The sequence below is a fragment of the Vipera ursinii genome, assembly GCF_947247035.1.
Source record: "Vipera ursinii genome assembly, chromosome: 2".
Classification (NCBI taxonomy): domain Eukaryota; kingdom Metazoa; phylum Chordata; class Lepidosauria; order Squamata; family Viperidae; genus Vipera; species Vipera ursinii.
The window spans coordinates 8,196,637-8,217,131 of NC_139513.1; the positions used below are offsets into that span (position 1 = coordinate 8,196,637).

Genomic DNA, 20,495 nt, shown 5'->3' on the forward strand with positions numbered 1-20,495 from the left:
ATAATCACAATGAGGTGGTCACTGACCTCGAGCCAGACAGCCTAGAATGTGAAGTGAAGTGGGCCCTAGAAAAGCTGAGCAACAACAAAGCTAGTGGAGGTGACAGTATTCCAGCTGAGCTATTCAAAATCTTAAAAGAAGATGCAGTAAAAGCGCTACACTCAATTTGCCAGCAAATTTGGAAAACTCAACAGTGGCCACAGGATTGGAAAAGATCAGTTTACATTCCAATTCCAAAGAAAGGCAGTGCCAAAGAATGTTCAAACTATCGCACCATTGCACTCATTTCTCATGCTAGTAAAGTTATGCTTAAAATCCTACAAGCTAGACTACAGCAGTATGTGGATCGAGAACTACCAGAAGTACAGGCAGGATTTCGAAGAGGCAGAGTAACTTGAGATCAAATTGCCAACATATGCTGGATCATTGAGAAAGCTAGAGAGTTCCAGAAAAACATCTACTTCTGCTTCATTGACTATGCTAAAGCCTTTGATTGTGTGGATCATAACAAACTGTCACAAGTCCTTAAAGAGATGGGCGTACCAGACCTTCTTATTTGTCTCTTGAGAAACCTATATGTGGGCCAAGAAGCAACAGTGAGAACTGGACACGGAACCACTGATTGGTTCAAAATTGGGAAAGGAGTCCGGCAAGGCTGTATACTGTCGCCTTGCCTATTTACCTTATATGCAGAGCACATCATGAGAAAGGCAGGGCTAGATGAATCAAAAGTTGGAATTAAGATTACTGGAAGAAATATCAACAACCTAAGATATCCAGATGACACCACTCTAATGGCACTCTAATGGCAGTCCAGAAGCTAGGCTTAAGATACAGGAGGATCTTGACAGAGTTGAACACTGGGCACTAACAAAGTGAAATTCAGTGGTAGAAATGTAAGGTTCTACATTTAGGCAAGAAAAACCAAATGCACAGGTATAGTATAGGTGGTACCTTGCTCAATAGTAGTAACTGTGAGAGGGATGTTGGAGTACTAGTGGACGATCACTTAAATATGAGCCAGCACTGTGCTGCAGCTGCCAAAAAAGCCAACAGAGTTCTAGGTTCCATTAACAGGGGGATAGAATCAAGATCACATGAAACAGGTCTATTGACCACTTCCCATCTTGCTGTATCACCAGCAGCTCATTCCCAAAACTTACTTCTTTCTTGTCTCACTTTCCACCTCATCTCCCAAGGTCCACTTAGCAATACTGTAGGTGGGCACATGCCTTGCAACCTCCAACACCCCTTCCCTTAATACATGGACTCCTCAACCTATATTAAACTCTTGGCACTCAGATATCAAAGCCTCCACTCCATAAGTAAGACCACTGCAGCCAATTTTGGTCACCATATAACAAGAAATATGTTGAGAGTTTGGAAAAAAAATTAGAGAAGAGCAACTAAGATGATCAAAGGCCTGGAGTCTAAAACATACAAAGAATGGCTCCTGGACTTGGGTTTGGCTAGTCTAAGGAAAAGAAGAAATAGGGGATACAAGGTAGCAGTGTTCCAGTATCTGAGGGGCTGCTACAAAGAAAAGGGGGTCAAATTATTCTCCAAAGCACCAGAGGGCAAGACAAAAAATAATGGTTGGAAACTGATCAAAGAGAGAAGAAACCAGGAATTAAGGAGAAACTTCCTGACAATGAGGACAATTAACCAGTGGAACAACTTGCCTCCAGACATTTTGCCTCTGGAAATACATGCTCTTAAAAGTAGTCCAAAATGGTCTAAACCCCACAATCTACTGATGCCCAAAATTTCCCATAAATGATGTCCAAAATTAGCCCAGTTAGGTGGGAAAATCACTCAATAGACAATAGTGACTGGCCCAAACACAAACAGCAGGAGGAGCCACAGACAAATGTAAGGAGGGGGAGAAGGACCCAAATGTTGGTGTGTGTGTGAAATGCCAGGTGTTCAGTGGCTTTTGAAGGGCTAGTAGTGTAGGGGACATCCAAAACTTTATGGAATGCTATTCTACAGGGCAAGTTCTTCCACTGAAGAGGCACAACTCCAGGAACCAGTAAGATTACATTGCTTAATCAAAGGACCTGTAGCATGCCTTCCCTACTGGATTTGGTGGGCTGAGTAGAAACAGTAGAACAAAGGTGCTCCTGAAATACCCTGGCCCTACACCATGAAAACCATTATTAAAGGTGAAGACCAGCACCTTGATCAGCACCTAATAGCTTACTGGGACCCAGTGTAGGCCATGGAGCACTGGGGTTGCATGGGCAAACAAGAAATGCCCAAAATTCCTGGATTGTAGCATTCTGGACCACTACAGCCTCTGTGTGCTCTTCAAGGGAAGCCCTTTGTGTTAGAGTAATCCATCTGGGAAATGATTTAGATTTAGATTTAGATTTTATTTAATTTGTATACTGCCCTTCTCCCTAGGGACTCAGGGCGGTTCACAGGGCATATATAAATTACGATACAAAAGTTAAAATAAGATTAAACCAATGCCCAGTTAAAAAACAATAATACAATGCTAAGAACAACAATTTTAAAAGCCCATGTTGCCCCATCAGGCCAGACCAGCTAATTCAAATAAGTGGGTCTTCAGGCCGCGACGGAAGGTTCAGAGGTCTGATGTCATCCGGAGCTCCACCGGCAGTTGATTCCATAGTGCCGGAGCGCCCACAGAGAAGGCCCTCCCCCTGGGGGCCGCCAGTCAGCATTCCCTTACCGGAGGCACCCTGAGGAGGCCCTCTCTGTGGGAACGCACAGGGCGGAGGGGAGTTGACGCCGGCAGCAGGTGGTCCCTGAGGTAACCTGGACCCATGCCATGTAAGGACTTAAAGATCATAACCAAGACCTTGAACCTCACCCGGAAGACAACTGGTAACCAATGCAGCTCGCGGAGCAAAGGTGTAACATGGGAGTACCAGGAAACTCCCAAGACAACACACGCGGCCGCATTCTGTACCAGTTGGAGCCTCCGAGTGGTCTTCAAGGGAAGCCCCATGTAGAGAGCATTACAGTAGTCAAGGCGAGAGGTCACGAGCGCATGAGTGACCGTGCACAGGGCATCCCGGTCCAGTTAGGGCGGCAACTGGCGCACCAGGCGAACCTGGGCGAAAGCCCCCCTAGTCACGGCCACTATATGATCTTCCAGGGTAAGCCGTGAATCTAGGAGGACTCCCAAGTTGCGAGCCCTATCCACGGGGGGTAAGAGCTCACCCCCCATAGAAAGAGATGGAACATTTTGTATGTCCCGGGATGCCGGAATGCACAGCCACTCAGTCTTGTCAGGGTTGAGTTGAAGTCTGTTCCTCCCCATCCAGACCCGAACCGCCTCCAGGCAACGGGACATCACAGCGAGGGCATCACTGGGGTGGTTTGGGGTCGAAAAGAAAAGTTGGGTATCATCGGCATACTGATGATACCCAACTCCAAAACCACGAATGATCTCACCCAGCGGTTTCATGTAGATGTTGAACAGGAGAGGCGAGAGAACCGACCCCTGAGGAACTCCACAAACGAGAGACCTAGGGGCCGATCTCTGCCCCCCTGCCAACACCGACTGCGAGCGTCCCAGGAGATAGGAGGAGAACCACTGAAGAACTGTGCCTCCCACTCCCAATCCCCTGAGACGCCGCAGCAAGATACCATGGTCGATGGTATCGAAAGCCGCCAAGAGGTCTAATAGGACTAGGACAGAGGAATATCCCCTGTCCCGCGCCCTCCAGAGATCATTCACCAGAGCGACCAATGCCGTCTCCGTGCTGTACCCAGGCCTGAAACCCGATTGGTAGGGGTCCAGATAATCCGCTTCATCCAGGACCAGAGGGAGCTGATGCGCCACCACACTCTCAACAACCTTCGCAAGAAAGCGAAGGTTGGAGACTGGACGAAAGTTGTTCAGTACAGCTGGGTCCAAGGCAGGCTTCTTGAGGAGAGGTCTCACCACCGCCTCCTTCAAGACGGTGGGGAAATAACCCTCACTCAAGGAAGCAGATATAACCGCCTGGAGCCAGCCTCGTGTCCTCTCCCTAGCTGCATAAACCAGCCAGGAAGGGCACGGGTCCAACAAACATGTGGAGGAGCTCAGCCTCCCCATAATCCTGTCCACTTCATCAGGGGTCACAGAATCAAACTCTTCCCAGGTAACATTGACAAGACCGCCCGGGTCCTGATCGCCTGACTCTGCCCAGTTGGAGTCCAAACCGGTCCGAATCCAAGCGATTTTATCTGACAGATGTTGACTAAATTCCTCGGCACAACCCTGCAAGGGATCCTCCCTCACCTCCTGATTAAGAAGTGAGCGAGTCACCCTAAACAGGGCGGCCGGGCGATTATCTGTGGACGCGATGAGGGCAGAGAAGTAATTACACCTCGCCACCCTCATCACTGCGAGATAAGACCTAATGTAGGTTCTTAACCGCAACCGGTCGGGTTCGGATCGGCTAGACCTCCAACGGCTCTCTAGGCCCCGTTTCCGACGCTTCATCTCCCGGAGCTGCACGGAGAACCATGGAGCTCGCTGGGATCTGTGCTGGGTCAGGGGCCGCAAGGGTACAACCTGGTCAAGTGCCTCAGTGGCTGCCCTTTCCCAGGCTTCCACTAAGGCATCCGCCAAGCTGTGAGCAATGGAGGCAGGTGGGGACCCCAGCGCCGCTTGGAATCTATCAAGATCCATTAGGCGTCTGGGGCGGTACCATCTAATTGGCTCCGTACCCCCACGGCGGGGGGTGGCAAAACGGAAGACCAGCCGCAGGAGATGATGATCGGTCCATGACAGGGGCATAATAAATGGAGTGCCCCCACCAAGATCATCCAACCACCGTCTAGATAAAAAAATCAGGTCAAGGGTGTGGCCTCCCTCATGAGTTGGTTCAGAAATTACTTGCGTCAGGTCCATGGCCGTCATGGAAGCCATGAACTCCCGAGCTAGCTCAGATGAACCTCCCAGGGATGGTAGATTGAAGTCTCCCAAAACTGTAAGTTTGGGAAACTCAACCACCAACCCCGAGAGGATATCGAGCAGCTCGGGCAGGGCTGCCGCTGCGCGACTAGGCGAAATGTACACCAGCAGCAAGCCCAACTGCGCCCCAGAACCAAATCTCACAAAGAGAGACTCACACCGGACTATCTGAGAAACGGTGGTCTCCCGCGGACATAAGGTCTCCCTAATAGTGACCGCCACTCCCCCACCCCTACCATGAGCTCGTGGCCAGTGTAGCACCCGGAAGCCTGGTGGGCAGAGGTCAACCAAAGGGACCCCACCCTCTGGGCCCAACCAAGTCTCCGTGATGCAAGCCAGGTCCGCATGCTCACCCTCAACTAAATCCCTGACGAGGGGAGCTTTGTTAACCATGGACCTGGCATTCAGGTACACCAGCCGGAGCTCAGGAGGCTGCACATCCTCGCTCCCGGGACCTCGGGGAAGAAGCAGAGGGTCGGAGCGCCTCACCGCTTGCAAGTAGCGGAGACGGCCCTCCCGGTAGCGATACGGCCCCCTGTCTATCCGCCTGCTGCCATTCCCCATCGTGGGAATTGGTAGTCCCACGACCCGCTCATGAGCCCCAGAGTCAACAACACCCCGTTCTCCCCCCTCACGGTCAGACCCAAGTCTGGCCTGAACTATGGTTGATTGGCCACCCCCCATAGCCAAACAACACCCCTCTCCCCAACCCGCAGAATTGACTTGGGAGGCCGGTGTGTGGTGTTGTTGGTTCACATGGTGTGGTAGGATGGAGGGTTTGTTGTCACTGTGTGTTGGGGGGAGAGAGCACGGGGGGAGGCTCAGCTAATCTCAATGTACACATGTTGTACTTTGACAATAAAGGTTTATTTATTTATTTAATCATAGTTGTTTGCTCATTCCCTTGTGCCAGACCTCAAGGAATGGCCCCCAAAGAGAGTTATGGATATAAACATCAGAGAGAGAGAGAGAGAGAGAGAGAGAGAGAGAGAGAGCTCATTGCTAGATGAGAAAAGCTATATGCCTAAAGAACAACAACGAGTGTTGGAAAAGCAAGCACATTCTGTGACAATGAATTTTTCCCCTCCTCTTTGGACACAATTTGACTTAGGAAACTAGGGAAACTGTTCAACCCTTGAAAACAGGGTGCTGTTTTGTTTTTTTGGTTTTTTTTTGCTTCTGGCATGGTTTGAAAAAAGAAAAATCCTGCTGGGCAGAGGATTGACTAAGGCAGACAAATGGTCATCCTGCTTCTCCTTCTCATGCTGCTTCCTCATGCAGCTGATAGGAAACATACTTTGAAATGCCCTCTGCATCTGAAGAGGAATGAAGTTGACCCACTGAATTATAACAAGCCAGGAGACCTTCTTCTGGGTGGGGTCATCGGTGTAACGAAAGCAACCTTCCTCCCATACGATTTCAGCAGGAGCCCCTCTATAAAGTTTTATCGGTAAGTCACTGCAGGTACACTGAAATTGCTTTTCTGCTGGTCTTTGCTAATATCCAGGTTTCTAAGCAACCTCAGTTTGATTGCCATCTTTCATCCATTGCTGTCTTCTTGTGTTAGGGGTGGAATTTATGAAGCAAGGTTTGCAAGACTCCAGAGAGAACCCTGCAAAACATAGCTCTTTCTTCTTGACATCAGTTTAAGAGGCAAAAAAGCCACAAAAATTCTATTTCTGCGTACCTTTAAAGGCTCCCTATTAGATCATGTTTTCAAGATCATTTGTTTTGGGGGGGGGTAAAAGTTTGGGGTACACCAGGACAAAGGCATCAGCCCCTGCATACAAAATTTTGAGGTCCCTTCTGAAATATGAAAGAGATACCCACTTGCTTTCCTGCCCTCTTAACTGAAGTAGCTCAGCGGGTCTCCTCCACACACATCCCATGACTGATCATTAAATGGTAAGAGTTATAGTGGAAACTAAATTTTATAGGGAAAATTTGAAAATGACTTCTCTTTCTTCTGAAATAGAGAGAAAGATGGAGATATGGGATAGCTGCCCAATATCTGATAGCCAGCCTTGCAGGACTAAGAGAAAGGGGTGGACATTTCAAGGGAGAAGGAGGTGTAACCACTAGGACAGCTTTGGTGACTTCTCTCCCTGCAGGCATCTCAGCAAAGTCTGGATGACCACCTATCAAAGAAGCTGTTTTTCACTCTATAATGCAAATATAAATTGATCTTTTAGATGTTTTCCACCCTCCTTTTCGGCCAAGGAGGGACCTTGGAGGTCATGTATGATTACTGAGAGAGAGAGAAATGCTTTTGCCAGCATCTCAACTGAAATTACAGTGAACAGGCTGGACTTGAGTTGAGATCAGGAATCCAATAACAGATTTAAGATATGTGTATGGAGGAGACAGGAGACTTGCTGAGATGGAATACATGGTTGGAAGAATGACACAGTGAGCTAAATGCAGCAATGCTGATGCTTGATAAGTTGCTCTCAGTGTTTTCAGCCAGGGAGGAGGCCAAGAACTAACCAAACTAAGCCTCTACCCTGATGCACAGTTGAGGTGTGTTGCACATTATAGTCGGCTCTTTTGCTGGGCTTCCTTTTGGCCACTCTCTCTGGTCCATGGAGCTCAGTTCTCTGCTGTTGAATCTTTGCTTTGGACAAAGTTGGTGTCAAGTTCTGAGAAGCAATCAGTGGGTGCAGGCAAGGAGTCTTTGGAGCTTACTGGATTCCCTTCACCCAAACTGGAGTCATTGACTTCAACCCTCCTTGGTATCACATCCTCCAAGAGTATCATCCATGGATGCCCCTGACTCTACTTCCTCCTCCTCCTCCTCCTCCTCCTCCTCCTCCTCCTCCTCATCATCATCATCATCATCATCAGAGAACCTATTTAGCTTCTGGGTGTCTCTGGGTGATCATGGAAGGATGTTCTAGGGTTGAACATCCAGGATTATATAGTTCTTCTTCTGATTTTAAACAGTTCTATTACAATATTTCCTCCCCCCTGTATTATGAGATAATTTTTGAGCTTTGTACAAATACTTTTTTTTATTTTTATTGTGTTTTTTACTACTTCACTTGACTGCATAGATATTGCTCAGAAAGCTATTTTATATAGGCTATTGGGCAAATGATGATGGTGAGAGGTATGGCTGCTTATTTACTACTGTATATGTGGACATGACGTTTGATATGTGTCAGAATCCATTTATATCACATTCATAAATGTATGTTTAAAACATTATCCCCCCCATGGATTCTGCCATCTCCCGAGGAAGGAGGAGCATATAAATTAAATTAATAAATAAATAATAAAATAATAAAATGTGGATTCAGCTTGCCTTAGGTTATTTCAAAGACCAAGGGAACCTTTTGAACTGGGGGAACAAAAGGGAGGTTTAGAGAAGAAGGCATCTGGCTTGTGTTTTCTTTTAATTCTGGAGAGGAAGAAGGCAATAACCATAAAGATTCAAAGTTCCTTTTTTCCCCACAAAAGGGATGACATGAAGTAGAAGGATGGGCGGCTGACCAAATGGGGTTGAGGGAAGGGGGGTTGAACCGGGTACCCTTTATAAAATTTCAATTTGTAAAACAATACTAAGTCCTGTCTTGTATTCCCACAACCAAGCATGTCCTAGTAAAGATTCCTTTTGGACTAGAACTGACTCCAAGAGTTTTTGTCTTCCTAAGACGTGGATTGGGGTGGGTCCTGACAATATGTTAGCTGGTTATTCTTGTTAGATTTAGAGTGACTAAGACCCCTCTATGTGTTTATGCAGATATAAAAATATTATTATTTTAATTAATGATGGTATGAAATGTATATATTTTCAGCAAACTATCCATGTATCCCTGGAAAATTCTCTCCTTCCTTTTTGCCATCCAGGAGATCAACCAGGATCTCCAGCTGTTCCCCAACGTCTCTCTAGGTTACAACCTCCATGACAATTATTTCAGCACACCCATAACTTTGGATGCTTTGCTGGATTTGATTTCCACCGGAGAAGCAAATATTCCAAACTACAGATGTGGAAGGCATACTAGACTGTTAGTTGTTTTTGATGGGTCCAATACTGACATTGCCATCCAGATAACAAATATGCTGGACATTTATAAAATTCCACAGGTTTGTATGTGTATGAGTGTGAGCAGGTGTTTGTGTGGGCTAAATCTACTCTGAATCCTCCATGAACTTCAAGGGCAGCTTATGATTATGGAAAATATTAGGCTTATTGCAATTGGAGTGGCTCTTGATTCATATAAAGGATCAAAATGGTCAGATCTAAAACATTATTCTGGTTATATTCCTCCTTTTTGAAGAAGAAACATCTCCTACTCAAGGCCTTTGGGAGAAGGTCCAACCTATGAACAGATTAACCTTAAAAACTGTCTCCTGAAAATAGTCTTCCAAAACATTTTGAGGTCCTTCTATCATATAAAAACCACATTTTTAACCATAGGTTTCAGTTGCTAATATCATGGCTTGGATTTGACTCAACATCTAACTCAAATATCTTTTCTTTTTCAGATCAGTTATACTTTTATTTCAAAGGATCTGAGTGATAAAATTGTCTTCCCTTTTTTCTACCAAGTGGTCCCCAAAGAAGGAGCTCAGTACCCCACAATTATCAAACTGCTCCAGCATTTTAAGTGGATGTTGGTCGGTCTGGTTGCACCAGACTCTGATGGTGGGGAGATGTTCATCAGAAATTTGACTCCTTTGCTTGTCAAGAATGGCATTTGTGTTGTTTTATCCCAAAGCATCCCTGTGGCTGCCCATGAAATAAAAGCTGATACTTCTCAATTTTGCAAGTGGACACAAGTCAATGTCTTTGTTTACTCTGGGGAGATTGATACCTTTGTAGTTGGAATAATCATTACACAGCAGATAATTGAATTCTGTATAAAAGCCCCAATTGGAAAGGTCTGGATCACTTCAGCTATGTGGGATATTACTTTAGATTTACAGTATATGTCACGGATTTATCCATCCGTCTACGGCTATATTTCCTTCTTGATCCAGACAGGCAGAAATGCCAAACGTGGTGATTTTCATTCTATTCTCAAGTCTATCGAAGACTTTATCAACAAAGTGTTTCATTGTTCCTATTCCAAGCACGGCTTGTCCATGAAAGGCTGGACAAGGTGCTCAGAGAAAGAGAGATCAAAAGCTCTGCCCCAAGAAGAGATTGAAGAAATCCTGTCTCTGGACAGTTACATCATTTATCGCTCCATCTGGAGTGTGGCCAGAGCCTTGAATGCTGCATATTCATCCAGATCCAAGAGGAAAGTGAATGATCAAAAAGATCAGTTGACTACTCAGGAGTTGAAACCATGGCAGGTATTCCCTTTGCATAATTTTATGGTTCCATTCTTTTCTAATATTTTAACTGTAAACTTATCTAGCGTATAAAATTCATTATTTTATTGGGAGATTTAGCTCTTCTGACAACCTCTCTATAGTCCTGGACTAACTGCTTGTGTTTTTTCTATAGTAATATATCACTCCTTCTTTTCAGCCCTCTACAGTATGACCAATTTCATTCACTTGGACTTTTGTGTGTTTTGGGCAATTTCAACATTCAGTGCACCTCTTCCTTCTTTTGTTTTTCTTCATTTTGTTTTGGATAAATGGTATCATTCCATTGCTATGTTTTTATCCAGTGGGGGAAGGGGTGTCATTCAAAAAGATCTCTGTTCTACCTATTAAATCATGTTTGTCTGGAAACTAGGAATTTAAGCTCATCTTCTTTTTCCCCCAAGATTTGAGCATCAATGTATAGATAATGAAGTTCATGAACTTTATGAGCCAATCTCCTTTAAGATATTATCTTAAGCAGTTTCATTTCAGCCACACACACCACTTTCTCTATTACACAATTCTTTATGTTTGACCCCAGCAAGATAAAAAAGGCCATGAATTTTATAAATCAATGTCTTCCTTAATTTTATTGATTGATTTAATGTACTCCACTAGTGCAGCTATTGAATTTTACCACATCACAAGACTTTGAGGATTCAGTTCATCAGAATCCTTGAAGTGGAGGTCAAATTACGACAAGATATTTGTTGAGATACATCTAAAGTGCTTTCTGGATCCCCAGGAGAAGGGATGCCATCCATATCTCTGGTGGGATGCTGTTTCACAGGGCCAGGGCAACAACAGAGAAGACATGTTTCTTCAATCTCTCAATAGGACAATGTTGGAATAGTGGGAATCTGAAAGTTTGTAAATATTCTACCAGGATATATAGAACATGGTTAATACCAATCCCTCATTGGCAGAGGAGTTGAATATCTTCTTTGCTCACTACGAGGTGAAAAGACCAGACCCCGTAGCCTCTGCTGGCCGGCCTTCTGATTCTCAGCCATTCACCTTGTATGAACATCAAGTGAAGGCTGTATTGAAGGCTGTGAATCCCAGCAAAGCTGCAGGCCCAGATGGGGTGCTGGGGATAGTGGTTAAGAATTGTGCAGATCAATTAGCAGGGGTCCTGACAAGGATTTTTAACATCTCCTTGCAAATGGCCTGTGTACCATCATGCTTGAAAGCAGCTACAATTCTCCCAGTCCCAAAGAAAACAGCAATTGAGTGCCTGAATGACTAGGGCTAGATGAATCAAAAGTGGGAATTAAGATTGCCGGAAGAAATATCAACAACCTAACATATACAGATGATACCACTCTAATGGGAGAAAGTGAAGAAGAACTAAAGAGCCTCTTGTTGTGAGTGAAGAAGGAGAGTGCAAAACTTGGGTTGAAACAACATTAAGAAAACCAAGATCATGGCATCCGGCCCTCTCAATTCCTGGCAAATAGATGGGGAAGAAATGGAGGTAGTGACAGATTTTATTTTCCTGGGCTCCAAGATCACTGCAGATGGAGACTGTAGCCAAGAAATTAAAAGACACTTGCTCCTCGGGAGGAAAGCCATGGCAATTCTAGACAGCACACTAAAAAGCAGAGACATCACCCTGTCAACAAAAGTGCGTATAGTCAAGGCTATGATCTTCCCAGTTGCAATGTATGGCAATGAAAGCTGGACCATAAGAAAGGCTGAGCGCCAAAGAATTGAGGCCTTTGAACTATGGTGCTGGAGAAGACTCCTGCGAGTCCCTTGGACTGCAAGGCGATCAAACCGGTCAGTCCTAGAGGAGATCAACCCTGACTGCTCTTTAGAAGGCCAAATTCTGAAGCTAAAACTCAAATACTTTGGCCACCTAATGAGAAGGAAGGACTCACTGGAGAAGAGCCTAATGCTGGGAAAGAATGAGGGCAAGAGAAGAAGAGGACGACAGAGAATGAGGTGGCTGGATGGAGTCACTGAATCAGTAGGTGTGAGCTTAAATGGACTCCAGAAGATGGTAGAGGACAGGAAGGCCTGGAGGAACGTTGTCCATAGGGTCGCGATGGGTCAGACACGACTTCGCAGCTAACAACAACATGACTACAGACCTGTTGCAATAATGTCTGTAGTGATGAAATACTTCGAAAGACTGGTTCTCCAACATCTTAGGACATGCCTCCCCCCAGACTTCGACAAACATCAGTTTTCCTACAGGGTGAACAGGTCGACAGATGATGCCATAGCTACTGCTCTACATTCTGTAGCAGCCATCTGGAGAAACTTGAAGCTATGTCAGGATGCTTTTCATTGATTATAGCTCGGCTTTCAACACTATTCTGCCGAGCATCCTTATTGAAAAAGTGACTGAGTTGAATTTTTCCCCCTCCATCTGCGATTGGATTAAAGACTTTCTAAGGGACCAGCTACAAACAGTGAGAGTCAGGTCTGTTTCATCTGCCCCCCTGAAGCTTTGCACAGGCTCACCACAGGGCTGCATGCTTAGCCCCTACCTGTACTCACTGTACACATATCGTCCGACCCATTTACTGTGATCATTAAGTTCACATATGATACCACCATAGTGGGTCTTATTACAGGTGGAGATGAAACAGCGTACAGGGGGGAGGTACAAAAACTATCCATATGGTGTTCCAAGAACAACTTGCACCTGAACATCGGCAAGACAAAGGAGATGGTGCTAGACTTCTGGAGGAAAAGAGAGGAACCTGCCCCACTTTACATCGGGGGGGGGGGCTGTGTGGAGAGAGTTTCCTCCTTTAAATTCCTGGGAGTCTACCTCTGTGAAGATCTTACCTAGAAAGTCAATACAACCCAGATGGCCAGAAAGGCCCAACAGAGACTCCACGTCCTCAGGGTCTTGCAGAAGAACAGGATAGAACAGCTAATGACCTTCTTTTATCGGTCTACTATAGAGAACATCCTCTTGCACTGTATTGTGGTTTGGTATGCTGGCCTGACAGCCACGGATAGAAAGATATTACAGAGGGTGGTGAGCACTGCACAAAACATCATGGGCTATCCCCTGACACTACTGGATGACATTGCCAGGGCTCACTGCCTGTTCTGTTCCAGCCTACGACCGGCCCTGTTTGTGTGACAGGGACAACCCCTTTTTCCTTTTGACAAATTAATAGGCTGGAAAAACCCAACCCAAATTTATTTACAGTTTCAAAATGATAAAGTCTTTCAAACAAAAAAGCAGCAGAATATTGTCTTCAATAAATAATTCAAAACAGCAAACAAGAGTCCAACAACAAACAAGAGTCAAACAGATTAGCAAGAACAGACCAGGATTCTCTTTGAATGTCTATGAACAGTTGCCTTCAACAACCAGCACCGCCCACACCTTCACCTTTTATTATCTGTCCCAAGGCGTGGCTTCTCAATGCCTTCTCCTCTTTTCACTGAGTTGCCTCATTGATTTTCTCTGCTCTTCTCTGCTGGATTGCCTTCTGCTTCTAGCATCTCTGAACAGATTCAGCTGTGACTCCCCTGAGTCCGGTACCTCGTACTCACACAGCTGAGCCTCATGAGGAACATGACTGGAGGGGCCAGGCTGAGAGTCCTGCAGTGCATCAGAGCCTCCCTTCGACACCGAAGGCTCTCCAAACCCCTCCTTCTCCTCCTCCTTCTCCTCCTCCTCCTCCTCCTCCTCCTCCTCCTCCTCCTCCTCCTCCTCCTCCTCAGATTCCTCAGACTCAGTTGCTGGGAGCACAGGCTGACACTGAATCACAACACTGCTTTGGAAGAGTGAGGAAAATTCTCAGGGATGACTCACACCCTGGTCAGTACCTCTTTTCTCTCCTACCATTGGGTAGGAGATACAGGAGTATAGCCAGCCATACCAACAGGCTGAAGAACAGCTTCTATCCATGGGCTGTCAGGCTCTTGAATGGGAAATAACTTTATGTATGATTGACTTGCGAGGCCAGTGTGTTGTGTGCAATTAGCTCACATGGTGTAACAAGACGGTGGGTTTGTTGTCACTGTGAGTTGGGGTAGGGGGAGCACGAAGGGAGACTCAGCCAATCTCAGTGTATACATGGTTGTACTTTGACAATAAAGGTTCATTCATTCATTCATTGTTAACTTCTTAGGGAATTTTGTAAGTATGAATATCCTATAATTGCTCACTTTATTCTTTTGAAAATGCAATATTTTGCACATTACTCCCAAAGCTGATCTCTAGTTCTTCCATGTTCACCACCAGGATTTTCATTTCCATATAAAGAGAATCCTACCTTCTGATGGGCATTGTAGTCACATCATTCAAGATTGAACATTTTTCCTTCATGTATCCATAAATTACTCCATTCCTTAATATCAAACAACCTTCATTCAGAGGTCTTACAATTTTTCATTTCATAAGCAAACAACATAACTTTCTCTGTTTGATATCATTTTCTTCAACATAGATTATATTACATTCCAAATCACAATTTCTCACACGCTGTGATCAAAACCAGATGTAAACACAAATATTAACCCTCTTATCAGAGCTGTAGTCAATTGTTACAATTATAAAACTTTTAAGTAACCTAGAAGGGTAGATTACTATGGTAACTACAGATGTGGGATTGTGCAGATATGCATAACTATCCTATTAGTATTCCTGTACTTGTTTCTCTTCCCTCTGTTATTTTAGCTTCAATGTTTCCTGCAAAAAAATTTCAAGCTTTATAATAACTCCTCGGATGGATTATATTTGGATGAGAGTGGAGAACTGGCTGCTGATTTTGACATCATAGGTTCAGTCCAGTTTTCCAATAAGTCAGTTGTCCGGGCAAAATTTGGGAGCCTAGCAAGGCAAGGATCGCCAGAAGTCATGTTTATCATTGACCAGGATGCAATAATGTTCCCCAAATGGCTCAATCAGGTAAAGGAAATTATTTTCCTCCAGTTCTTTCCAACCCCAGAGTAAGGCAAATATGATGATGGATAGATGGATGGATGGATGGATGGATGGATGGATGGATGGATGAATGAATGAATGAATGAATGAATGGAAGGGCAGACAGACAGACAGACAGACAGATAGATAGTCTCTTGAAGACTGACTCTAATGATATCATTTTGGAGGACTATTTCTTTTTTTTTTAATTAATAATCTTTATTAATTATTTAAGGGACACGGTGGCTCAGTGGGTTAGGACGCTGAGCTTGTCGATCAGAAGGTCGGCAGTTTGGCGGGTCAAATCCCGAGTGCCGTGTAGCAGAGTGAGCGCCTGTTACTTGTCCCAGCTTCTGCCAACCTAGCAGTTCGAAAGCACGTAAAAATGGAAGTAGAAAAATAGGGACCGCTACGGTGGGAAGGTAACAGCGTTCCGTGCGCCTTTGGCGTCTAGTCATGCCGGCCACATGACCACGGAGACATCCTCGGACAAGCGCTGGCTCTTCGGCTTTAAAACGGAGATGAGCACCGGCCCCTAGAGTTGGAAACGACTAGCACGCATGTGCGGGGGAACCTTTACCTTTTATTAATTATTTACATTAAAAATGACAACAAATAGTACAAAGGGAACAAACAAAATAAACCGAGAGTTATATCTACCCTCCTATTAACAAAAAATATATCATCCCAGCTAAACTTTCCAATGCCTAGAGTAACCTTATCATTTAAGAAACTACCATTAGTCAAATCTTATCCACCTTATAAGCCTAATGAAATACACAAGTCATTTAGGTAAGCAATCTCATCGCTCATCTCCTAAACTGAACCTTCTTTTAAGCCATGCAAAACACTTATTCCAACTCATATTATATAGTGATTCACATTTAACTTTTAGGATGTACGTTAACCTGTCCATCTTGGCACAACAGAGAATCTTATTTATTATCAAGTGATCAGGAGCAATATCTGGGTCCTTCCACAGTTGTGCAAAAGCCATCTTCGCTGCTGTTGAGACTTGAACAAATATATACCAATCTCTTTTATCAATATTAACCAGTCTCATACCCAATAAATAGAGGTCTGGCTGCATAGGGAAGCTCACGCCTGTTATTTCCAACAACCACTGTTGAATTTTTCTTTTTTGGAGGACTATTTCTGTTGCTCTGCCTCCCCTTATGATAGTCCAGTGAAATAGGGAGGTGTCTGTCTGAGCCACTGCCAGATGTTCTCACAAATGTTTCAAACCCCTTTGCTTGAAGATCATATTTCCATCTGTACAATTCCTGCCAGGTCTATGCAGATGGTACTATAATAACTCCTCTCTATAGAACAAAGACTAGGTCCCTTAGACAGAGCCATCAGGTAGCTATCAGCAGAGGTAACAAAGATATACCCAACACATTTCCTGCACACTGTCCTTGATGTTCCTTCTGTTTTTATTTAGTCCCTCCCTGAATCCAAGTGTGTGGAGAGCTGCCGTCCAGGTTTCATCAAGCTGCCTTGGGAAGGGGAGCTCCCTTGCTGCTATGATTGTATTCCTTGTGCAGAAGGAACCATCTCCATTCAGGAAGGTGGGCATCTCTGAAGGAAAAGTCTCCCCGGTGGGAATGGTCACTGTAGTCTCTCACAATGTTCCGTGGGGGAGTCTGATTTCTCAGTTGGGGATCTTTCATTTTTGGCCTCCTTGCCCTAAGATCCAGAACTAGTTTTATGAAGTGATTTGTAAGAAATCATCTTGGAGAAAGACAGCTCTTCAACCATCCCCTCTTTTTACTTTGATCACCTCTGCAGTTTTGTTAGAAGAAAAATGAGGACTTTTTTAATGAAAAATGACGTAACTTTGCACATTCGTTGCTGATATTATTTCAGCAAGGCTTGTCCATAAATTCAAGAGAGTATGTTAAGAGAAAAGTGTGGAAAACACAGCCACATAAAAAAAGAATATTTTAAAGTACATCATATCCTCATGTAAAAACAGCTGTGGAGGAACTTGATTGCTCAGAAAATGTAAAAAAAAAAAACAAAATAGACAGAATTTACCAATTTTACATGATGCATTTATGGAAGGGATGATAATGGTGGAGAAGGTAGACAGAAGGAGACAAGGCCAACATTACAGGAGGTGGATAAATCATATTTGTCTCATCTCTCTTATCTACAGATGCAAAAACATGCACCAAATGTCCAGAGAATCAGCATTCAAATAAGAAACGAGATAAATGCATCCTCAAAGTCATAACCTTCCTATCCTACAGAGGACTTCTGGGGATGATCCTGGCTTCCTTTGCCCTCTTCTTGTCTTTAGCCACAGTGCTTGTCTTAGCAATCTTTGTAAAACACTTAGAAACTCCACTAGTCAAGGCCAACAACCAGGACCTCTCGTATATCCTCCTCATCTCCCTGTTATTCTCCTTCCTGACTTCCTTCCTCTTCATTGGCCAGCCAAAGAAAGCAACTTGTCTTCTCCGTCAAATTGTTTTCAGCATTGTCTTCTCAACTGCTGTCTCCTCAGTCTTAGCCAAGACAATCACAGTAGTGTTGGCCTTCCTGGCCACAAAGCCAGGCAACACCATGAGGAAGTGGCTGGGGAAGACTCTGGCCAACTCCCTTGTACTTTCTTGTTCTGGAATTCAAACTCTCATTTGTTCCATCTGGCTAGGAGTCTCTCCCCCCTTTCCTGACTCTGACTTCCACTCCCAGCCTGGGGAGATCATCCTGCAATGCAACGAAGGGTCTGTTACCATGTTCTATGTAGCCCTGGGCTACATGGGCTTCGTGGCTGGCATCTGCTTCACAATGGCTTTCCTGGCCAGGAATCTCCCTGGAGTTTTCAATGAAGCCAAGTTGATCACCTTCAGCATGCTGGTCTTCTGCAGTGTCTGGATCTCTTTTTTACCCACCTACTTAAGCACCAAAGGGAAATACATGGTGGCCGTGCAAGTCTTTTCCATCTTGGCCTCCAGTGCTGGTCTGCTGGTCTGCATCTTTATCCCCAAGTGCTATATTATTATCCTTAGGCCAGATCTCAACAGAAAGGAGCAGCTTGTTTTAAAAATAAAATAAGAATGAGGCATACAGTGTGTGTGTGTGTGTGTGTGTGTGTGTGTGTGTGTGTGTGTGTGTGTATGGATTCCACATCACAAAACAATTTTATTTGGTATTTTATATTTCAATAAATTCAACCTGCATTTTTTTCACTATTACCCCAGGCTATATTTATGGAATTGTGATAAAATCAGAACAAAGGATGAAAAATTCCTTTCAAATTGATGTTTTTACAAAAATAGAGCTCAAAATTTAATACTCTATTTTACAAAGGGCTTTGGTTTTGGTTTCTCATTTCCAAGAATTATGTTTATTTTTGTTTAATCTTTTTCTTATTTATTTAACATTCAATAATGTCTTTTTACCAGATAGCTTCAGGCAGAATCACACACAAATAGAATTGTGCACAATTATATCTGGGTTTGTTTGTTTGTTTATGATCAGTAATACTAAATGTAGTTAAACAATGATTGTGGCTTGTATTGTGTTTCACATTTATAGGTCTGCCTTGTTGTTCCCTATCTAAAATCTACAAAGTTTGCTGCAAGCTGAAAACATGGTTAATAAATCTTATTATTAGAAATCTTCCTTGTTGTAAAGAAGCTACTGCCTCTTTGGGGATAAGAAATGGAGTCCCCCAGAGGACCCAATTCTGATAGATGAATTTCTATGTTTTTCTCTTCAAGCTGAGAGGAAAGAAAACCTTTAACTTAAGCATATTTTAGGAGCAAAAATATTTATCTCAATGATATGTTGAAATAATATTTCTGCTTGATTGAATAGCATAAACTACCTGATTCACTAATTCATTTTTATTGCTTCTCAATTAATAATAAAAAAGAGAAATATAAAAGAGTAAAATACTATCGATGATTATGCACTCATTGTCAAAGAAAAAAAGAAGACATAAAAAGTGTTTTAACAAAAAAAAGGGGGATCCTTTATCTGTTGAAAGAAAAATCAGGTCCAGTTTCAATCTGGGAATAAAAAATGGTGGTTGACTGCTTAGGAAAGAAAGTTCTTGTTTATTGATGAGCAGAACCAACAACTGCATGCAGTTCTGGGGCAGCTGACAAAATGGAGTTGAGAGTGGGTGGTTTTTCATACCTTCTTTGGGCTTTGTATATGAGATGCCTGTTGTGAAATGTACTTTGACCTGTGCTTGAGGGTACCTTCTGGTATTCTAATTATTGTTGCTTGACTCCCATTGTGGCTTGGAGATAATGTCCTATCCTTGGAGCTGAGTAGGGAATATAGATTTTAGGAGTCTTTGTTTTTCTAATCCCGTCAACTCCAGCCTTCTGTGGGAGCTACGGCTGAAGGTGTTTTGCTTATGAATAGTGGAGCCCCATTCTTTCTGAATGGATTTAAAAACCCTCCATTTCTAAATATTGGCCTCCTCAGGTTTCTGTCTGAGGAATGGAGAGTGGGGCTGTTTCTGCCATTGTTAAGATTTTTTTCTCCATTTCTCATTCAGGGAAAATATTCTATCCTGCCTCTTTTAATATTCCCCCAAATATTTCTTTATCTGCGGGGGAAAGGTGGGCTGCTCACTTCTTACATTTCCTTTTTTGTTTAGTTTGGCTCTTGAAATGTTGAATTGTCACTGCCCGGTAGTATGTTCAGAAGGGAAGTTCCATTAGATTCATTGCCTTGCAACATAATAATAATAATAATAATAATAATAATAATAATAATAATAATAATAATAATAATAATAATAATAATAATAATAATAATAATAATAATAATAATTTTATTTATATACCGCCCTTCTCCCAGAGGACTCAGGGCGGTGAACAGGGCAGATATATAAAAAATACAAAAATACAAAAGTTAAAAGAAAATTAAACATATTATTATTATTTATTATTTATTACATTTTTATACCGCCCTTCTCCCGAAGGACTCAGGGCGGTGTACAGGGCAATAAATACAAAAAACAGGATACAAAAGTTAAAAGCGAATTAAATAAATAAATGCCCAAAGTTAAAACAATAATTAAGATATATTAAAACCCCAACCCTAACCCATCAGACCAGGTCAGACTGCTCAAATAGATACGTTTTGTACTGGTCGGGGGCCGTCTGGAGTTACACCGACCACACTTGACCAGGATGGCTCAGCAGAGTATGAGGTGGCCAGTATTTGGGACTCCCATTGGCTTAACGGGCATTTTCAATATTTGGTCGAGTGGAAGGGGTACGGGCCTGAGGACTTCTCCTGGGTCGATGCTTCCACAGTGAACATCCCTGACCTTGTGCGGCTGTTCCACAAACAATTTCCATCTCA

At 43.6% G+C, this 20,495-nt stretch overlaps 1 protein-coding gene across 1 annotated transcript; it reads left to right on the forward strand.

The window, feature by feature from the left end:
- Positions 1-8,029: 8,029 nt before the first annotated feature.
- On the forward strand, positions 8,030-18,221 carry LOC310633297 (vomeronasal type-2 receptor 26-like; the record flags this gene model as incomplete). Its single annotated transcript, XM_083350997.1, has 6 exons — positions 8,030-8,038; positions 8,786-9,025; positions 9,428-10,240; positions 14,913-15,143; positions 16,603-16,729; positions 17,320-18,221. 6 exons carry the CDS (start codon positions 8,030-8,032, stop codon positions 18,219-18,221), a joined length of 2,322 nt encoding a protein of 773 aa, XP_083207123.1.
- Positions 18,222-20,495: the final 2,274 nt, after the last annotated feature.